This window comes from Trachymyrmex septentrionalis, unplaced genomic scaffold, assembly GCF_001594115.1.
Source record: "Trachymyrmex septentrionalis isolate Tsep2-gDNA-1 unplaced genomic scaffold, Tsep1.0 scaffold29, whole genome shotgun sequence".
Classification (NCBI taxonomy): Eukaryota; Metazoa; Arthropoda; class Insecta; order Hymenoptera; family Formicidae; genus Trachymyrmex; species Trachymyrmex septentrionalis.
Window position 1 is genome coordinate 1,462,278 of NW_017305451.1, and position 21,505 is coordinate 1,483,782.

Genomic DNA, 21,505 nt, shown 5'->3' on the forward strand with positions numbered 1-21,505 from the left:
ACAAGAGATAAGTATTTTATTAAAACGATCGAAAAAAAAGTGTGTAATTGTGTCCTTTTTTTTAGAATATTTTTTTGTTTCGTAAATATTTCTTATATATAATTTATATTCCTCATAAAAAAATCAAATATAATCTCAAACTGAATAAATCGATATTAATTACGCGAATTATATTTGCATTCACATAAAAAAACGTAAAAAATGGTATCATAATCTTGAGCGAAGTGAATATTTATGCAAATGCTGCGGGAGATATTCTGTAACATTTAACAAACTACACAAATAAGTAAAGAGGACCATATTTGGTGAGTTTTGGTGCATAATAATAAGGATAGTATGAATTTTTACAATTTCCATTTCAAATAAATTGAATTATTTAATATGATATTACTAATTAAGTTGTGATATTACGTATTCCAGCTTCAGTTTTTTCAAGATTATATTTCAAGGCCGACAAATAATTGGTTCAGTTTATTTGAAATGAAAATTGTACTAATAAGCATCTTTAAAGTATCATAAATAATTTATTACAAAAAATATTATTCGAACCTGAATCTTCCAAATTCTGTGAGCTGTTTATGTCACATAATTATAAAATTTGGAAAATTTGCGAGATGTTTAAAAGCATTTAGATAATAAAAAACCAAAAAGCTGTAAAATAGTCCTTGTAAATTATCTTGTCTATTTGCTAAACTACTGTCAAGTTTATCAGATTGTACGTTTTCATTCAGGGACGAAAATATTTAATTAGATCTATGCATGTTAAAATCAGCACGCAATTGGTAAGCACTCTTGCTACAATACATACCATATAATCTTTTGATGTAACAATCCACTTCACCTGTTAATTATCCACTTATGTCATCATCTTTTTGCTATGGACACTACAGTTCGATTTAGTATTTCTATTTCCCAAGTATTTTCACACGGTATCATTTTCGAAATGTAGCGCGGATATCGCGAGACCATTATGTTTTATCAAGATTACGGTGAAAGGAAAGTAATTATTTTCCGCTTGTAAAATTAATAAAAAATTAATTTTCGTATCAATTAAAAGCTACTGCTTCTGAATGTGCATTTGATATTTATTTTTTCATTTTAGATTTATTTTTTCCACTAAAATAGTAGCAATACAATTTTTATTTAATCTGTAAATAGTTTCTATTCGTTTTTTTCGGAAACAGTCTTCTTTCGGTCACACGACACAAGATACTCCTTTTTCTCGAAATTTGTGTTAAAACTTTGTCAACTTTAAATATATTGTGAGGTGATACTTTCTACGGAATACAATTGCTAGTGCACTAAAAACAGGGCATTTTCTCATGCGGTCCGCCTTGTTCGAGACACAGAACTGCGAGCGATCGAAACGCATGGACTTGCGAACGATCGGCCAACTTTCACTGACGACTCGTTAGGTTCGCCGCCGTGGTTTCGAGTCATTCACAGTTATTCCGCGACTTCGACGGTTCGCAGTAGCGCTGTTCGTATTTCTCTCCTCGTTCGAGACGGCAGCTGTCACTTCAAAGTGCGCGTTTGATGATATATCGGTAGTAACGCGGTAGTGACACGTTTGCAAATTCTACGTTTCATTCTACTATTTTCGGAACGTTATTGTAAGCTTGTTTGCATCTCGCGCAAACGTGCCTCCTGGTGACACAGTGATATTCAACGTCCAGCATTTCATCTGGATATTTTTTCACGGTGAACCCATCGATTGTGCGTAATGGAGACACAGAGAAATTTGTTGCAGCCACGCAACATATACAATCGCAGCACGCGATACTGAGTTACGATCGGTGGATTTCGATTTACGCGTGATTTGATTCGAGCGAGGGAGCTGGAAACGCGCGCGTGATTTTCGACGTCGACGTTTGGGGATTGATCGTTCGCTCCTCGGTTAATTGCCTTCCAAAATTTCGCACACGTCGGCGTGCGATTTAACGGGCAGATCGCAAATCGTTTCGCGTTCGCGAAGTATGGGAATACCTCGCTGCGCGCGCGAATTATAATCGGCAGCTTTATTCGCAAATGCGAGCCACTTCGGAAGTGAGTTCCGGCGCCACTCCCGCTCCACGGCAGTGTTACAATTCGCTGAGAGAGCTCTCGCGTCGTTTGCGCCGTATATATCTCAGGATAAGAGAGTAGGAGAATTACCGTTACGATTTTGCCGGTCGTTTCCGAGACTCCCATGCGCTAGAAGTGCATTCGACGATACAAAGGAGTTGTCGACGTCGCGCTCGAAGCGGTCGCGGCTCTCGAGAACGAGCTTTGTCGCTTCGGATGAAAGTAAGACGGACATCGTAAGAGGATTTAACTTTATTGCTGCAGCGAGTCTTGAAGAAAGTGGAAGTTAGCGGAAAGTGAGAGTCTTTTTTCTTTTCTTGAGAGAGAGAGAGGGGGAGGAGAGAGAGAGAGAGAGAGAGAGAGAGAGAGAGAGAGAGAGAGAGCGCTGTGACCGGTTCACAGCCGTCTGGTCGATTGCATCGATCGCGGATCCAGGGACAGGTATTTGTTTGGACGATCTCGCGTAATAAGAAATTGCATATCTTCGAAAATTCAGGTTAAGGCAAACTTACCGCTCCCAGAGTCGCGGTGCGCGATCGATTGCACGTTTACGTAATAATACGTGATCGTTGAAAGTGGCAGAGTCATCGCCACGAATCGACGTTTACTGCACGTTTACATCATTAGATACATAATTTCACAGTTGCGATGGATATCATGTTCTCTGGTGATACGAATGCAACGAATAAGGAGAGATTGGAATAATCTGGAATAATCAAATTTCAATATAATCATGTCGCTTTCATTTTATACATTATTTTACACACACACACACACACACACGTACATATGTATACAAACATAGGAAAGAAAACAAAAGTAGATTTTTCTATCAGTGCATCTACATATGCAAATTTGTTCTTTAATTAATCAACTGTGTCCGATATTTGACACTTCTTTCAGATGTAATTCTCTACCTCAGTGGATTCGTACATTATTACATCAGATTTGTGTCTGATAAGATTGCCAGAGGATTGACAGTAGGATTATCTCTAGTTCGCCGTAACGCCCGCCTTATTGAAAAAAATCGACATGGATGCCAGTACGGTGCGGTTAGTAATATTTTTGGGCATGTTTCTGGTTTTCGCCGGCGATTATAGCGCATTGATCGCTTCAATTTTCGGTAACGCAACGGAGAGGAACATAACTGATGCTATGAGAGAACCCAAGGCTCAACTCAAAGGGCCTCCCCATCACGATAAGATACCCGTTGTCTCGAAAAAAGACATCGATAAGAATAATGGTAAGAATAAGGCTATCGTGTAAATGATACACGATGTAACATGATACCTTTTCACGAATGTGTGTGTTGCGAAAACACAAAATTTAATAATATCTTTTTTTTCTACAACGTAAAACATATTTACTTTGGCAGCAACACAACGATATCCTATCTGAGCTGTAATTTTATACTTTGTGCAAGATATCCTTGCGTATAAACTGCTTAGCATTTCCCCTTTGCAATTGCTATTGCATAAAAATACATGCGAGATCTACACGCACATATATGTCGTCATACCATTATTCATCGAGTTGCGCTTGTTAGTTCGCGTGGAGTTAATTGTTACTCTGCGAATGGACTAATTAGTCGCGCACTCGTCTATTTTAATTACAACGTTTGACAACGTTATCGAGATCCCCTCGATTCAGAGCGCATGTACGTCTTATTTGTCTTGCAGTTTATCGAAATCTTGTTACGAGCATAACCAGTTCTCGAGAAAATGCTGTTGGAAAGTAGTCTACGATAAAATGAGTTTCAATCCGATTATAGAGTGAATGCGTGTAGTATGTTTTTAAATATTTATAGATTAACAATATAATTAACGAGCGTTATGTACGATATAATTTAATTATAACACATTTGTGATACATCAATGATTTTCTATATTTATATTTTCTGCATCACTTAATTATTCCTAAATATTTTCTAACAACAAACTAATACTGTTTCTTAATATCAGAAAAAATATAACAGAAACTGTAATGAGAGAGATACCTATAAAAATAGAAAATAGAAAAATAGAATAGCTCACTAATGTATTTGCGTACCAATTAAGTTTCTAAAGATCTGAAAACGTAACGAGAATATTTTTGTTTCTGAAAGTAAAAGTGTCCTTGTCACATCCCAGATCTTTAGAAATTTTCGACCCACGTTCTTGGCTTTTAACTTGTCACTTACTTCTAGATTAAACAAAGCCGGTCATTTATTCGAATATGCGTTGTCACTCGGAATAATATTTATGATCCCATTAATCGTCCCATCACTCAGAATGATATTGCATGTGCCACGGCATAATTGACAATATGATTCCGATTTTTGTGCAGTTGCCCTACGCCGTGCGAAGATGATGACAACGATCAAAACCGCTTGCTTGCCGAAGCTAATATGCGAACTCACCAAGTCTGTTCACCAAGACCAATTAAGTGAAATGGAGCGATCTCTTTTAAATCTTATAAGGTATGCAACTACTTTTACGTCTTTTTCAGATCTATTTCTTTATTTCTATTTATATTACACAGGAAGAGAAAGTGGCTTATTAGACGAAATAATAAATAACGAACTTGTCACTGAATCGCAGAGATTGATTTTTGATTAAAGCTTGATTTTTATCAAAATTAATTAGGGAAGAATCCGATAGTGGTAGTTGGTATGCTCCTCAATTTATTTGATACAACAAAGTTGAGAATTCTCTATTTTCATTGAGGCTCTTGCACTCAATCTTCTTACTTTCACAACTTTCGATCGGCATTGCAACTAAACGACTCGGGAGTCCGTCGACCCTGAAATGCAGGCGCTATCGTGAAGAATATGGAAAAACGTATTTCTCTCTGGTCACGCGAATAATGACACGAGGAAAATTGCTAAGAAACGTAATTTTACGCAAATACGAATGGCTGCGTTTCTTATTCAAAAGCACAAACCGATGACTGTCCGTCAATGATGAATGGATGTGCCGAGAAATTTTGCAATCCTCAGCGGAGCTAAAAGCTAATAATAATCACGTTTATCACAATTATATACAGGACGTTTTGGAAAACGACGACGTAGGCGACTGTAGGAAATGTCCAACGAGAAACGCTTGCTCGCCCGGGAAAATTGGATACCAGGACAATGGCGCGCGGCGCGCACGCTGTGCGTATTTTGCAATTTTCATTTACGATCGGATGTAAAATGCAGCTAGGTCTCACGTACATACGTATCCGCTGTGTTATGCGGATAATCCAAAGAATTATACCGCGAATTCGTGCTGTTTTACGATTCTGATTAAAAGCAACGTTACGTTAAAACTGGCTCTGCTGGAAAATCGGGAAATGCGGCATCTATCCGCTGTTAAATCCCCATATTTGCACAGTGTGGAATGTATCATCACGGTGGACCCGATGCACAGACATTTCCAACATGAATGTATTAATATACATTCGCGAGTGTTGATCCTCACCACGCGAACACGTATTCGTTAGAACGTTGGTATATTAAAAACGGAGGAGGTGGCATTCTTTCCAAATTAGCGCCTTCATAATCTAGCCTTTAACATGACAAATCGGTTATTTTGAAAATCACAACGCGCGTATCTAAATATATAATTTTTGTAATTAATTACATTTCGTAACCAAATTTCGTAACGAAATAGTGTGTATGCAAAATGTATTATTTAATATTTCTTTAATAATTACATATTGACTTCAATTTGTCTTTAAGAATTATAGCAATTTAATTCGTGGATATAATCGCGAATTAATGATTGTGTCGCACGTATTTTGAAAAATAGCCAACTGAAAGCTACCGCGAAAGTTAGCCGTCTCTTATGTAAGTATCGTCCGAAAAACGCGTCTTGCCGCACCTCGTCGTAACCTCGACGAATACTTTCCTTTTCATTATCCAATCTGTATACTTTCTCCGCGACACGGCATACATAGCATTTTGCATCTGCTATTCGGCCTTCCCGGAACTGCGGCTTACTTCTGTAAACATTTCATCGGCAAATGGCGTAAGCTGATAGAAAGCAATGAGTTACTTATAATTTCGGTAATTAATTCATAGCTCCTGGTTAAAAGAACGCTCGATCGTTTCATGCTCGTCGTAAGTTATATACAGAAATATTTTCATTTTCAAAATAAATGTAAATTTCTCGTATTATTCATGAGTGAAGTACAAATCCTATGTACATATTTTACTTAATATATTTTTTACACGCGATAAGAAACGAGCAAATTAATATGCAATGTTCTTGTTCAATTTGTCCTACAAATGTTCTTCCTACAAGATAGTACTTTTTATTTAACATCTTAGCTTTTCGTTTTTTATGTTAATAACTAGAAATAACTTAGAACATTTACGTATTTTATTATCTCATTTCTCTAACAATATTTGCCTAAAATATATTATACTTAAAAATCTATTATAGAATGATAATTCGCGAATAATAAACGAGTAAAGTAATTTCGTAATATGATTAATCGTAATATGACTAAATAACGAAAATTAAAGGAATGTTTATACAATATATCGTAAATCGGATTTCAAAGATATTAAAACGAGCTCGAATAAAAGTCTCATATTTATTACTGCCATTCATTTCCACGTGTTAAACGAGAACGACGTCGACGAACAGTAAAATGAATCGACGCAGAAAAGCGAGTTCCATTAGAAGAATTATAATGAACCAAAACGACAGCATTGTCCCGACGTATAGTGCATTTTTGTTTTCGTTTAAAAGCACAATATTTCTTTACACCACATTGCACACTCATTAAAAGTTATACGTGTATTTGTAAAATGATAAGGTAAAAATTCCGTAGTTTCTATATTAAACGAAGGCATAAGTGTTTATAAAATAGAGATTCCACAGAGGGAAGAGGGACACGACTGTGGAAAATACTGTATTGAAACTTCCCGAAAAGTTTTCAAATATAACTTTAAGTATAATTACAAGTCGTAGATAGAGTAAATACAGGCGCGCTATCTTTCGCACGTCTTCATTGTCTTTTCTGCGTGAAAATAGGCATCTCCGAGCGAAAGAAGATCGCCCTAGGAAGGATTCTTGCGCCGCAGTTAATGTCCCGGAAGGATCCAAGCTTTATATTTACTTTTATGCCTGCGTAAACGCCAGTCCATTCTGACGCATCCCGATTTTTATCGGCGCGGATCGCTCCGGGTTAAACCGATCAAGATGGAGAGGCTAAAAAGCCGTTTTGCGTTTATTCGTTATATTCTAGCGCCCCTTCGAAGCTGGGAATCGTAAAGAGGGGAAGAGCTTTCTTTCTCTTTCTCCTTTCGATGGAGGAAGACGTCTTCCGCGGGAGCCATGCGTGACGAAACTGCCGTGCTTTTTGCTCTTCCGACAGATCGAACGATTTCTCGAAGAATTCAGCGCGGTATCCGTTCGCTTTTGACGAGATCCGGATGATTTTTGAGGCAAAAATCGTCGGCAATCGACGTCGATTTTAGTTCTCACGGAAATCCGAGGGAATAGATTTGCATCTGTAAAGTAACGTGCGTGAGAATTTTCGCGAAACAAATCCGAAAGAAAGCGATTTGCTTTGCTGCTTGTATTCCGGTAACAGTTTACCCCAATAATGCTTCCTACAAACGTTTCTAAATGATTCTTTCAAACTAAAGAAAGAACCAGAGAAATCGGTGTATTGCAGACTTGTTTAAAGTAGAATGTTATCACCGGAGATTTTCATAACATAATTTTGTTCTAAAAGAGATGACGAAACTTAGTTTGTTCCCTTTTAACTTATCTGAAAATGCAAATGCAGGTATATTGAAGTAGAGAAAGGACTCGATAATATATTCTCGTTTTTGCTGGGTGTGCAACTGGACATTGTATTAATACGTTTATAGTCACGGTTGATGTCGATATCGAAAGTAAAAGGTGAATTGCCTTGTGCTAGTTTTTATGCAGTTAAACCAGTTTCACACGATCAACTGCTTCGATACTCGATTCAGTTTTGTAGCACTTTGCCAGATGGAGAAATTTTATGACTGTCACGATATTTAAAACGTATTTTATTATACGCCACATATCCATGTAGCCACACTTGTATAAAAATATATAAATAAATGAATCTTAAACTTTTGATTGATGTGCAAAGATTAATTTTACGATAAATGAAATGATTATTATCAACGCGAAAATAATTGCATCTCACGACGCAGGAAATTGATTACGCTAATAAAAACTCCACTGTTACTTTCAGAGATACAAGTCTGAGCACAATGGCGGAAGTACCATCGAGATATCACTTCGCGGCTCACATGGGTCAATTGATTTCCGGTATAGAAGGCCAAGGTTGTCATAACTTTTACCCGACATGTCCGTTGCCGGGTATCAGAGTTCTGAACATGATGAAGAAGATTCGTCTACGCTAAGGCATGATTATCGTCTCACTGTCGAAATCGACGATTTAATTAAACCTGTGATATTGTGGATAGGGGAGACCGACGCTAATAGAGTCATTTTTCAGTTTTGAATTTTTACGAACGAGAAATTAAGAGATTTATCGAAAAAATGAATTCTACACCAGTTACTATATACATTTGACTACTAATAATATTTTAATGGTAAGGGGAAACTGATAACTAATATAAAAAAAAAAGAATGCATTTTTCTAAAGCATTCCATCTGATTCAACTAGCCCCGGGAGTAATTCGACCGGAGTAATTCGACTAAGATTATTAAAATCAAGATTAATGTATTTTAAGTTACATCTTTGGCTACATATTAATAAAACTTTTATAAAAATATATTTTAAACACAAACATTCGCATCGCATAGCAAAACAATGCTTCTTTTTGCGAAATTTGTTCATTTTATGCAAAAACACGTCGAATGAGCCTAGTTTTCGAGATTGGACATGAGGGAACTAAACTTATAACATTTATCACTGAGGAAAATCTCTTTAAAAGAATAATATTTTAAGTAAATACTATATGAGTCGTCACTAAATGAGTCATACAGTTCCATGCTGTGGTTAGTCTACTATCCCCATCCGTTTATTTTTTAAAAACATTAACAATATACGATAACAAAGACACATAAACAAAAAAATCTGTTGGACTTTATTAAGTACCCTGGTAACAAGCTGACGTCAAAATGATGTCATTTGACGTCAAAGTAACGACAAAATGACATAGCTTGCTATCTGGGTAAGAACTACACTTACTATCTAAGTAGAAATCAAATATATACAATCAATATATAAGACAATTATATACGGTTGTAAAACAAAAACTTTAAAAATAAAAATATGTACTTAGGTGTACGATTTTTTAAAATTGTAGTATAACTTCTATCATAGATGTGTTCACAACAAGATTTTACAACAGACTTAGCGGCAGTCGCTGCTACGTACTCAGACACGTTTACACGTGTCTCGAGTATTTTGTTTTTAATGTAGCCTCGATTATTCTATTTACCCCTATAATCAATCAACTGACCCCGGTCTCCCCTACTTTGTTTTTGTTCGCACTCAGGAGTATTAACATTATAAGAATACAATTTGCACAATGATAAATCGTGTTTCTGGCGATGCAACATGTAAACGATACTCAAGTTTTCGTGATAATAATGTTAATTACTGAAAGAAAAAAATGACAATATTCTACGACATTTCAAAATCTCTGTTGGACCGTAAAATAAAAATTTTAGCTCGTAAATTCATATCATAGATTGTTAAAATTATAGAAAAGTATCTGAATTAATATTGACATTCAGTTCTTTCCATTAATTTTAGAAAATTATTCTGTCAATCTCTGTAATTATTTGATGTGTAATAATTTACTTGTAAATTAAAAAAAATGACACATGCATTCGTATGGATGTATTTGTACTCAATGTTATTGTTTATTTATTTGTTAATAAGTAGGTACTTACGTTTCACTTATACATGTCACTACTTTCACTCACTTTTGATACACTGTAGGATTTATTTTTAGATTTTATATTTTGAAAATCCTGTGTAACGCGTATGTATAATCGCTTATTTTATAGCTTTCTATTTACTCTGTATATATTTTAATAACGAAAAAAATAAATAAATTGTAACTTGAAAACATCGAATATTTCATTTTATGATTATAAAATATTCGTATACTCTATATAATTTATAACTTTAATTTATAACTTTAAATTTTATTTTATATTTCATAAATATTATTTTTATATAATGCGTGTATATAATTCTTTAATTTTATACTTGCACTTTCAACCTTTATATTTATTTCTATGCCTGCGCCAGAAATATTACCATATTTCAATGAGAAATAGCAAAAATGCAAGCAACATACAGAACGTTCTTTTTTTTTCTTGCGAAATATATATCCTAGTAATTGCCATAAGTTCATTGTATGCATACGATCCTGAAATCGTGCATTTCAGTAGGAAGTCCCATGGTGACGCTTTGCCAAATTATCAGCATTCCCGATCTCCGCTCTATATCCTATTCTTTTTCCTATTTTAATACAAAAGCGCTGCCATCCCCAGATATAATCCGGAACCCAGCGGGAAAACGCGCGAAAATTATTAGAATAATCGTCGGCGTCTTTATCGACTTAAGCCCGATGCCAACTCGTCCCGAGTGGACATTTCCCAACGAACCGTGCGATCGTAAACGAGATCGTGCCAAGAGTCTCGGTTAGCAGTTAGAGCTGGAGCGATACGCGAGGACAAACGGGATGTAATACCGATGAAACCGCGCCACTAACCGTCCCCACTGCCCTCCGAAACAGCCAGCGACACATTTGGAATCCTCGCAAAAATTATCGCACGATATCATCGTTGGAGTTTATCGACGTTTCTTGCATCGATGCCAAGCCACGTGCGATTTCCAGCTGCAATTTCCAGCTCCTTTTTTATACATCCATTATACATAATACAGCCACCAAGAGATGAGGTCAGAAAACTTTATCGATTTTTCTCAAAATAATAGATGACTAGTAAATGAGATTAATTATTAATTCACTCTATTAAGACATCGATAGGCTGTTGTAATCGCTAAAAAATTCCTTGAATACTTGACTTGCATTTTTATTACGTTCTATCACGTAACGCTTGTATTGTGCACTGCACACATAATTGAGTTTATGAAGTTTTGATATTTAAAGATAAGACAATACAGCCAGGAAAGAAAAGCAAAACGTTAATCATTAACGTTAAGATGTTGAACTACTATATATAATATATTCATTTAAATGAATTAATTTCCAGAAATGATAATTGCGTGCCGATATGGTTGTCAAACTTTCAACGCAATCAATCTGAAATATTAATAATCCCTCCAAATTTCCCAAATCTTAAAAAACTGTAATAAACTTATTGCGAAAAATATTGCCTCGGCCTTTGGACTACCGAGACAAAGTCTAAAAGCTTAGGACGCTCGCACGGAATGCAAGAGATTCGGATTCGATTCCCGGCCGAGGCAATATTTTTCGCAATTATCATTTCTGGAAATTAATTTATTTAAATGAATATATTATATATAGTAGTTCAACATCTTAACGTTTAGACCGATATGGCACTTCGTATCTACAGTAATGTTTGTACCATAAACGGTCTCGTTTCCAATCTAAATACTTTTAATCATTAAACAATAAGTTAAACAACTTATAATCTAAATATATGTATAATCTGTATGTTGTATTATAAAATCTTTGAAACGTTCATATCTTGTAAAAATGGATTTCGCTTTGTATATGCTGCGTGTTGTAATTTCCTTTAAATTATTCGAATAATTTTATGTGATTATTATATAAAAAGAGACAGAAAGAATTTTTTTCGATAAGTTTTTTAATATACTTGTTCGAGAACGCCAAAAGTTTTTCAATTATAAAATATCACGAAGTTTCAAAAAATATTGTCCTACTTCAAATTGACCTTGTTAAGAATTTTAAAAAATCGTTTATGAAAAATTAATTAACGATACGAGAAAATGTCCTTTCGAAGCTTAACTTAAATATGCGACATCAATTTACCAGAAAATATCTACTCTCTAAATCTGAATCAGTGGATAGTCACTAATTACCCAGTGGCATACTTGGCACTGAATAATCAATGAAGTTCAACTAAAAAAGAAAAAATGTTTGAACATTATAAATATAACTAAAATACTGATTTAGACTCTCAAGATCTTCTGGCTTTTTCCACTTATAATTCTTTACTGCATTTTACGTTATTCTTCAAAGAATTAATAATTTATATACATCTGAGGATGACTCAATCTCGTAGCCGAAACATGTTACATGAATTTTTGTAATATAAATTTTTGTAATGGGAAGATTTTATTTTGAATATTTGTAAAGTGTAAAATAATTGTTTCTTTTTTTCTTTAATATTTGTAACTTTTTAATTTTAATTAGATGTATTTATTTCACTCTTATTGCCCTGTCGATACATTAACTTTGTTTCATTACAAAAGTCCTTTACTTTATTATATAAAATACTGATGTTTGCACGTTAATTTCAATTTTTCAATATCATTCATTGAATTTATCCACTAAAATAAGATTAATTAGATCACATAATAAGTAATTAGATTAAGGATCTCACATTTCATTCACTGATTACCAGTGGCATACTTGGCACTAATATCAGTGATTATCCACTGATTCAGATTTAGAGAATAAGTATATAGTCATAGCTCAACTTAGATAGAACACGCGTAATATTTGCATCAGCAAGTCGACCTTGCTAGGAAGAACCAAGTTTACGAAAGTTATGTCGGATTTTGTTTTTAATGATCTGATGTGAAGAAATCCTCGAAATGATGTACCAAATGTTGTAACATATAACTAGCATCGAAGGCTTCGGCAACGGGAAGGGGCAATCACTTTCTCTTCGTTGGCATGAGCAACGGCCTCATGCTCTGAGGAACATTCAGCAACAAGTTTTTACTAAAGCAGCAAGCAGCCGCCGGTTCGTAGGCTGTGAGTTTTTGACCGGTGCACCAAAGTCACACGCGGGTACGTTGACGTAGTTGAAGTGAGTGTTTCAGGTGATACGTGTTTGCATGATTGAACGAAAAACATATCGATATCGGCGCGGTAGAAGTGCCGCATATGCATCTGTTATGAATTGCATAATCATGGTGCTTTGAAATAACAGCGGTCGATCTATTCGCGAAGGTGCGATTGAATGATTTGAACTATGTGAAGTGCGTGACTAAGGTTTCATAAATACGTAGAAAATGTAGAATTTTATTAAAGAAAAAAGTGAAGGGTTCGATTAATTGAAATATTTTCATAACGCATAATGTAATTCATGTATAAGATGCTTTTTCTTGCATTATTATTATAGTTTATAATTTTGCACCCAGAGAAAAGGTTGCTACGATTTAAAGAAATGTTTCTTTGCTATAAAAACATTTCTGCGATTTTTGAAAAAATTTCTTTGATTTAAACATTATTTTTTAAAAGCAAATAAAATTTATTTGATTTAAAAACAATTATGTTCAAATCTAAGAAATGACGTTCAAATCATAATTTTTTCACAATCGAAAGAAAATCAAATCAAAGAAATTTTTTCACAAATCAAAGAAACTCTTTCATTTAACCGAAGTTTCTTTAAATCGAAGCAACCTTTTCTCTGGGTGTGTAACGATCATAGAAAAATAAATTTAAAAAATGAATTAAGAAGATATTTGTAAAGTATGAATTATATTGTAACGCGCTTTTGATTATAAACGGGAAGATTGTTTCTTTATATGTACATTAATATAAAGTATTTTCTTTCGTGTGAAATAGAGAAAGCTGCACGACGGAAAGAAGAACTCACGCACAATAGCGGAAGTTAATCTCAACGCCGTTTCAGTCGAGTCGGTTTCACAACACTTTTTACAATAATTAACGAATGTCTTAGCTCTACATAATGCAATTGCCGCGGACATTCTTGCGCTTTGTTTGCTACTTCCTGATATTGACACTTGTCACAGTGGCCGGTCAAAACGAACCACTCTTCGAACTTCCGGTGCAGTTGATCGGTTTTCCGATAATTATAGCAAGTGTAAGAATCACCAATTTCCTCAAGAAGCTCGCTTATGCTTTAAGTCCAGGTAATGCGTGCAGAAAATATATATTTTATAATAATATAATTCTTATATTCACATATTGCATACTATATTCATATATTACATATTATATGACCGTCTTTTTCTTTATTATAATGATCATCGAGAGCACGAATAGATTATTATTGAAGTGGCGAAAGAGGAAATATAAAGATTAGTAAAAAAATATTGCCAGTATTAATGACTCATCGAGCATGAAAGCAAGAATATTACATGTCATAGGTTGTTTGCCTTTTCCGCGGTTAGCTCACGAGATACGTGACTCAAATCGACGAACAGCGAAAACGAAAGTGTTCCACTTGTTACAACTTCTCTCTGCGATCACGAAGCTATGTAATGACATAGTAATTGACCGAGGTTGCTTACCGTTAAGTGAATACGTACGCCAAGAATTAGAACAAAACATGGCTGTTGCGGCGAAATTTGAAATGCTTTATGATTATCAGACGAAGTAAACAAATTAAGATCATTGTATTAAAAAAAATTATGTTACTTATTATATGCGCAAATATGGCAAAAATTTTTAACTTCATAGATGAACAGTTATTAAACTTCAATAAACTTAATTTCTTTACATTACTTCGTAAACCTTTTAAAAGTATTCTCTTTGAATTCTTAGATACTTATGCCAATCGAGTGAAACGTGCACATCCTTTGATACACGACGAAAAGATCTTAGACATCGACCAAGTCGAAAAGAAGCTAGTAGCTGAACTCGGAAATAATGTTTGCATCTACGAGAAAATTTGTGTCAAGTACGCGGAACGATCTCTCCAAAGAAGAAGTTGGGAACGCGTTCTTAATTGGAACGAAATATTCAGGTACGATGAACTGCAATATTGTAACCGCTATTTAATTTATCTGAATTTTAATAAATATGTAATATATAGAAGATTTATATTCGATTAATATAAAAAAGAAACTATAATATTCAAAAAAAAAGTTGAGGACGTTGTACGTTCGACTTATTCAGGACGAGAGAGCACACTTACATATGCTCTTTCATGATTGCATTACGCAATCTGAAGTTCACGGTTGAAGGAATCTATGTCTTAAAACCAAGGTTTCATGGATAAACATTTTACTTAGGAAATACAATCGGTAGAGATTTTTCTTTTAACAAATTCATTAAAACAACGTAACGAAATACCACCGCGCCATGCTATAGGGGAGACCGGGAGCAGTTGATACGGTTTTTTATTAGTGATTTTTAGAAAAAAGTGGATGTCTGATTTTGAAATGAAATATTATATATACGTTATAATATACCTCAATTCTTTAGATATTAAAAAAAAAGTATTATTCGTGAATTTATTATATCATAAAAATAAGTTATTTAATGATAAAGCTATACGAAAATGTGACAATTAACCCCGTGTTCTAGAGTTGGCAGTAGCACATTTGTTATAGATAACACATATGAAAAATACAATTTTTATTTTAATATCAGTTCTATATTTTGAGAAATAATAGTAATTATGATATTAATACAAATAAAATAGTTATTTTAATCATAAAATATGTAATTTGTTTTTGTTATTTTTTATATGAAAAATGAAAAAAACATATATACATATCTATATAAAATATAATATATTTGTAAGTATATTCTCTAAAAATGTGTTCTCTAAAAATATTAAAATTAATTATCACCTAACGTCGTCAAGCCTACATAGCTATTTTTAATAAAAGAGATTGTATTTACAAACTTTGTCACAGGATTAATTAATTGTAACAAAGATCATCTAAGACATGTCATTTTCTATGAATACAGGGATATCGCGATTAATAATGCCAACTTGTCAGACAACAAAATAGATGATAAGAAAAATTTACTCACCATTCTTCATTTTCTTAAAAATCATTATAAATAATATATACAATGTTTGTGATGCAAATCATTTTACAACAAATTAATATTATATCAGTAATCTACAGTCAAGAAAAGAGATTTTTCTGCCATGTCCTGTTTGAGTTACAAGCATTTTGACAATCAATCCTAGTCATCACGACAATCAACCCTAGTCTCCTCTATAACATTTCATATGATAGATATTATTATATATAATAGATACTTATTCACTTTTGCAAAACTGTGGCATTATTAATAATGAATATTATAAAAAAGAAGACAAAAAATGATAGTTTTCTATTATAAAAAGATGACTTTTCTTTTTAATATGTGCGAAATCAATCTCTCAATAAATTTGGATGTCTTTTAAGAAAAATTCTGAAGAAATTATTTAATGTAAAATTAAACATATCTTATAGATAATTAAAATTTAAAGTAAAATTTTAAAATTGTTAACACGTTAATGCAAATTGTTTAATTATTTTATATTTTAGTAAGATATTGAAGCAGATGTATTCTGTAACCAATCTTATCGTATTCCATTTGTCAAATTGTCGAAAAAAAAATGTTTCCTAATTAGAAAAAAAAATTAAATCCCCATCTGTGAAGACGCGCATGACACATAACGCTTAATCGATCAATAAGCGAGTCGAGACGTGTCGTAATGCGTCGTAAGATCATAGTGGCGACGATAAGAATCAAGATACGATCTACAAATTTTTAAAAGGAGTGCATCCAGAGATGCTCTCCGTTAATGGCGACAGAAGGTTTTTCCTCCTTCCTGCCCTCGTTCCTCACGCAGCCGTGAGAGATATAATAGAAATCCCTGCTACCGTCTACGCGCTCCGTGCAATCATTCTCCGCCTTGACGGAGCTTACACTAAATTCAGTTGTAAGTAGCGCCAGGAGCAGATAGCCTTTAATGGCGCTTCCACAGGCGCTCTAATGCATTTTGATAGCTGCTTCTCTCTCTTCATCGTCACCCTTCATCGTCGACTTCTCTTCTGATCGTTCTCGTGCCTCGCCTGCGTGTCCAAGCAGGCTGCGTTTTATGACTTTACTGCCTTGGTGTCCGGATCTGAAGGTTTGAGGATCTGTCGGCTTATCTCGGACTTCCTAATGCCCCGCGAGATAGCGAGCACGTGTCGCCGTGCCTGTCGACGCACGATGCATCTCTCCAAGACGCATTTCGTACTTTGGGTTTCCTCCTCGTCACCTGCGACAACCTGCGGGCACCTCACGTAGTAGATAGGAATATTCAAGATGCGGGAGACTGAGAGATCGGTAGGAGTAGAGGGAGAGTAGATAAATTGGAGATTGGCGGCAACTACCGTCTAGACGGACTTAACCGACCATGTGTGAGGGACAAAGATTGCCCCGGACGCCTTCTCCGACTAGTCTTGGGGAAAGCGATCGGTGATAGAAGGATTGTAAGAGAAGTGGCGTCATTAGAAATTAGGAATCCATTTAGAAGAGATAGTGATGTCGCGTAGACAAAAATAATGACGACTAAGCGATAAGGTTGTTTTATAGGCGATGTGACGCAGTAATAAACATATATATATGTATATGTACTTAGGCGTGTACATATACTTAGAAATATTATATTTCTTATCGTATTCTTATCGTATTTCTATTTTTTCCTCTTTCTATTTTTTTTCTCTTCTCTTCCTGCTTTTATTCAAATCTCTCTTCTAATATATATATATATACATTTACATAATGCAGTAGCCAGTATAGAGGTAATATTATCAGTAATTTGAGTCATTATGATCTTGCAGGGAGTACAAGTCATCGTCCAACTCGATGAAAGAGAATTACTTGCTGAGCGTCTTTATGGGCGACGTTATTGGCAATCCGAAGCTATGTCACTTATTGGCAAAGAGAGGCAGAGCCTGCGATAGTAGTTTGTTCGATAAGACGCGAAGTACTAGGATCTTTCAGTTAAATCATAAAGCTTGATGCCATAAACTTTAGATATTCGCGATTTTAAAATAAACTATAATCTGTTATTTTTTTTTGTATAACGTCGATGCATGGGTTTGTATAATCGTAATCGTTTATGTTGATTGTGTGATGTAATCCCTTGTTATTATTATTTCTAATATTATTAGTCAATTGATCTTTTAAAATAGATTGTAAATTGTTTTTAACAAGAAGTGCAAATTAAATACATAAAAAATCGTCACGAGAAACATATGATTGTGTAATATAATATATCAAATAATATATCAAATGTATAATTATTTTAATATTTTATTTACATAATTATAGACTCTCTCAAACATATCTTTCGCTTCACTTTGTGTGATTTCGTATTTCTTTCTTTCGTGTTTCTTCAATTCGCTGTATGTCCATGACATAAACAGTTCCCATCAATGTATAACGTAATACACCATTGCATGCAAAATTTACTGTTATTATGTGAAAATAAATTGTTTGACATTTAAGAAAGCATACATGAATCCTCTTATTTTCAAAGAGTTATTACGAAAATTGTGCCATTTCGTGTTCTTTGGCAGTATGCCCACTGATATATACACACACACACGGATTCGAAACGCACATATGGAGTGAGAGTTGCTTATAGTAACGAGTTACTACCTACGTCTTTCTGACCGAACGGCTAACCGGAGAATCGGTTTCGAAGAAAGTTTCAGTTGGTCCGAAACCTAGAAAGGCGACGATCGTTTGCATTACGAAAAGAAAGAAATAGTTAAATTCGATTATGTTGTTATACATATAAAAAATTAAAATAAATAAAAATTCGTGACATAATTAGACGTAAATAAATTTCTTATTAAAGCGCTTCGTACTATTTGCAAAGAAACGTGAACATTATGGTGATTTTATATAATAGAATGTTAAAGTGAAAGTGTTTTAATGTTGGATATATAAATATTATATTTAACAATGCATTAAAAATCCGTAAAGTTACTAAATTTTACATTTTCTACCAAGAAAAAGACATTCGTATTTATTAAAAATAAAGATAGTTTACAGTTATACTTCAAAATGATAAGTAAATTTATCTTCGTTTGGTGCCTCTCGTATTTATATTCCGAAGCTCACGCCGAACATTTCTCACAATATTTCCAAGAATCATCTGACAATACTCAATGCATTTTTGATGTTCCTCAGAAGATTTACTATGTAACAGATTTATTGCGGTAAGTATAACAATATTCTCTATTTGTAGAATATATCGAAAAAAATATGTAAATGAAAATTATATCAAAACAAAGTCATCTAATTATTGTTTATGTTCAATTAATCATACAGGTGCATGGATGAACTCGCTATCGGTCTTTTAGCTCAAAATAGAGATCAATCGTTAATTGTAGGACGAACAAGTCAAACGGATTCGTTAGATTACGAAGAAAATTCTTATGGATTTCCTTATGGAAATATAATTTTAAATTTACTTAATATTGCCCAAGTACCATCGGTAGGTTCAACTTGTATGTTTTTAATATACTTTGACAATATAAAATTTATCTCTCTTTATTAATATATTAGAAATATTGTAATATATTGATATATTTTTTAAATATTTTACAGGAGTCTAATAATGTCCCAATAGATTCTAATATTGGAAATTATCAATTAAATACGCTGATCAATCCTCTCAATCAATTTGGTAGTCTTGGAGCAAATATCTTTAATGCTATGTCATCAATCTCTCGCTACGATGATCTGAAATGCGTGCCGAGAATACTCTGTGAAGTGGCGAGTGGAAATCCACCGGGAGAATATAAGCAAGTATCAACGGAGAACAATGAGCAATATTTAGGAGAATCTGGAAGAAATATTTTCACGCAGTTCGTATTTTTTTATAAAATACAAAATTAAAAAATTTATATTATTAATAACATATGACGCATTCCATTAATTGATTATAGTAAATGATTACGTGGTTTTTAATATTACAGATGGCTCACCGGTTTGGCACAAGCATCTCCTATACTAAGTTTTGCTCGAGCCACCGTTTTGGGTTATAGCAGCAATGGAAATCCAGCCATGTGTTACCGTGCATTTCCGAGATGTCCGCGTAATCCGGACAAACTGTTGCATTATCTGAACAATCATAATGGTGGATTCTTTCAGTTCTTCAACAGAGGCGGACGCAAGAGATATTCTCAATCATCTTACGCTTTGCAAGGTAGAAGTTGTTACCGTAAATTTGTCGCAAGTGACAACTATAATTCATGCTTTCGTACGAGTTAAATCACATTCGTTTCTTGACAGATAATTCGGAACTACGCGAAGAAAGAAGATGGAATGCTCCGTCGCTGAATATTGCCGGAGCGGAAGCTGATCGTACTGGAACGGGCAAGCTAAAGTACGACTTTCCCGTTTTGACAAACCAAGATCGCGGAAAAAGCTTCTTTCCGAGGGAAAATACATTGGAAAACTCGGGACGAGTGGTTTTCCCAGATTATGAGGAATCGAGCGGTCGCCCCTTGAAAAGTAGAATTTCTAAATCCCTGTCAGACTTACGAGACTTTCATGTAAATACATTTTCACGAGACTCTCCACTGGTTTTTCCTCAGGTAATAAAATTAGATCGCTTTATTATGTCTACAAGTAGAAAAATTAACGAAAGTGAAACAATGAAAGACAAAAAATATAATGAAAATAAATAGCAAGCGATATAAGCATATAATTTTTATGCTTAATGAAATGACTTAAAAATATTTTCTAGGAATCGAAGGCTCAAGCTGTTCACGTTTTACATTTTATTCCTGAATCTCCGGACTCGGTATCTCACAATACATTTCGGTTTCCACATTAATGTTCAATTTTTTCGTTACAAATAAATTTTCAAATATTTAGGACTATTAATTGTTATACATTTTTGTTTGCAAATTAATCGAGATGTTACATATATGTGATCCGAAAGAAGATTAATTAAATTAATTTTATTGCTATTGTTGTATATCAACTGACATCCGTAAACACTAACAAATATGTATTTTTTAAATTTATATTTTACATCCTATCTCCAAATGGCTCATAATGGAATATACAGACGAGATATATGTATAGACGAGAAAGTGAACAAGCCATTCAACTCTTTTTTTATGTTGTATTCATCTTTTCAATATTACATAGTTATTCAATCCTTTCATCCATTACATCACGTTATCGATGCGCACAGTCAGCAAGAGACTAGAAATTGTAGACTCAGCTGAAAATGCAATTTTGATTTGGATAGGCAAACACTATTTTACCATTCTATGCGACAAAGCATATTTTATTCTCGCAAACTGAAAGGACCCTTGGTTTATTCCGCTTCACCTTTTCTCACAATGAATGATTTTATATCTTTTTAAAAGTATGCTTTTTGAAAAATATAATATGAAAATCAATAGCTCAATTAAATGTAAAATATATTAAAGTTTCATATATGAAAATAAATTGTGTTAAAATAAATTTTCAAAAATTATTAGTGATTGATTTTATGTAGTCTGAAATTCAAAGGAAAACACGCGTATTTTGCGGCATTTATACGAAATTTCT

General features: G+C 34.0%; 3 protein-coding genes across 7 annotated transcripts; all 3 read left to right on the forward strand.

The window, feature by feature from the left end:
* Positions 1 to 1,457: 1,457 nt before the first annotated feature.
* Positions 1,458 to 8,589, forward strand: LOC108749506. 2 transcript variants are annotated; one of them, XM_018488280.1, is made up of 4 exons: positions 1,458 to 2,505; positions 2,968 to 3,307; positions 4,390 to 4,522; positions 8,269 to 8,589. In XM_018488280.1, the coding sequence occupies exons 2-4, from the start codon at positions 3,097 to 3,099 to the stop codon at positions 8,438 to 8,440; spliced, it is 516 nt and encodes a 171-aa protein (XP_018343782.1). In that variant the 5' UTR covers positions 1,458 to 2,505; positions 2,968 to 3,096; the 3' UTR covers positions 8,441 to 8,589. The 2 variants fall into 2 exon arrangements, with proteins under 2 accessions (XP_018343782.1, XP_018343783.1); XM_018488281.1 differs by having other exon boundaries at positions 1,458 to 2,360.
* A 4,359-nt stretch (positions 8,590 to 12,948) lies between these two features.
* On the forward strand, positions 12,949 to 17,993 carry LOC108749355. Of its 4 annotated transcripts, none has more exons than XM_018487976.1 (4): positions 12,949 to 13,027; positions 13,808 to 14,115; positions 14,750 to 14,951; positions 17,764 to 17,993. In XM_018487976.1, exons 2-4 carry the CDS (start codon positions 13,932 to 13,934, stop codon positions 17,942 to 17,944), a joined length of 567 nt encoding a protein of 188 aa, XP_018343478.1. In that variant the 5' UTR covers positions 12,949 to 13,027; positions 13,808 to 13,931; the 3' UTR covers positions 17,945 to 17,993. The 4 variants fall into 4 exon arrangements, with proteins under 4 accessions (XP_018343478.1, XP_018343475.1, XP_018343477.1 ...); XM_018487973.1 differs by having other exon boundaries at positions 12,955 to 13,283; XM_018487975.1 differs by having other exon boundaries at positions 12,955 to 13,189.
* A 273-nt stretch (positions 17,994 to 18,266) lies between these two features.
* Positions 18,267 to 20,777, forward strand: LOC108749295. The gene is made up of 7 exons (XM_018487894.1): positions 18,267 to 18,825; positions 18,986 to 19,152; positions 19,265 to 19,430; positions 19,544 to 19,803; positions 19,915 to 20,144; positions 20,231 to 20,535; positions 20,688 to 20,777. Exons 1-7 carry the CDS (start codon positions 18,823 to 18,825, stop codon positions 20,775 to 20,777), a joined length of 1,221 nt encoding a protein of 406 aa, XP_018343396.1. The 5' UTR covers positions 18,267 to 18,822.
* Positions 20,778 to 21,505: the final 728 nt, after the last annotated feature.

Coding starts and splice junctions, on each gene's coding strand:
- LOC108749506 (XM_018488280.1), top strand. CDS start 3,097: ATGGATGCCAGTACGGTGCGGTTAGTAATATTTTTGGGCATGTTTCTG. Junction 3,308..4,389: donor AGACATCGATAAGAATAATG/GTAAGAATAAGG, acceptor ATTTTTGTGCAG/TTGCCCTACGCCGTGCGAAG. Junction 4,523..8,268: donor TCTCTTTTAAATCTTATAAG/GTATGCAACTAC, acceptor TGTTACTTTCAG/AGATACAAGTCTGAGCACAA.
- LOC108749355 (XM_018487976.1), top strand. CDS start 13,932: ATGCAATTGCCGCGGACATTCTTGCGCTTTGTTTGCTACTTCCTGATA. Junction 14,116..14,749: donor CGCTTATGCTTTAAGTCCAG/GTAATGCGTGCA, acceptor TTGAATTCTTAG/ATACTTATGCCAATCGAGTG. Junction 14,952..17,763: donor AATTGGAACGAAATATTCAG/GTACGATGAACT, acceptor ATGATCTTGCAG/GGAGTACAAGTCATCGTCCA.
- LOC108749295 (XM_018487894.1), top strand. Junction 20,145..20,230: donor ATCATCTTACGCTTTGCAAG/GTAGAAGTTGTT, acceptor GTTTCTTGACAG/ATAATTCGGAACTACGCGAA. Junction 20,536..20,687: donor CTCCACTGGTTTTTCCTCAG/GTAATAAAATTA, acceptor AATATTTTCTAG/GAATCGAAGGCTCAAGCTGT.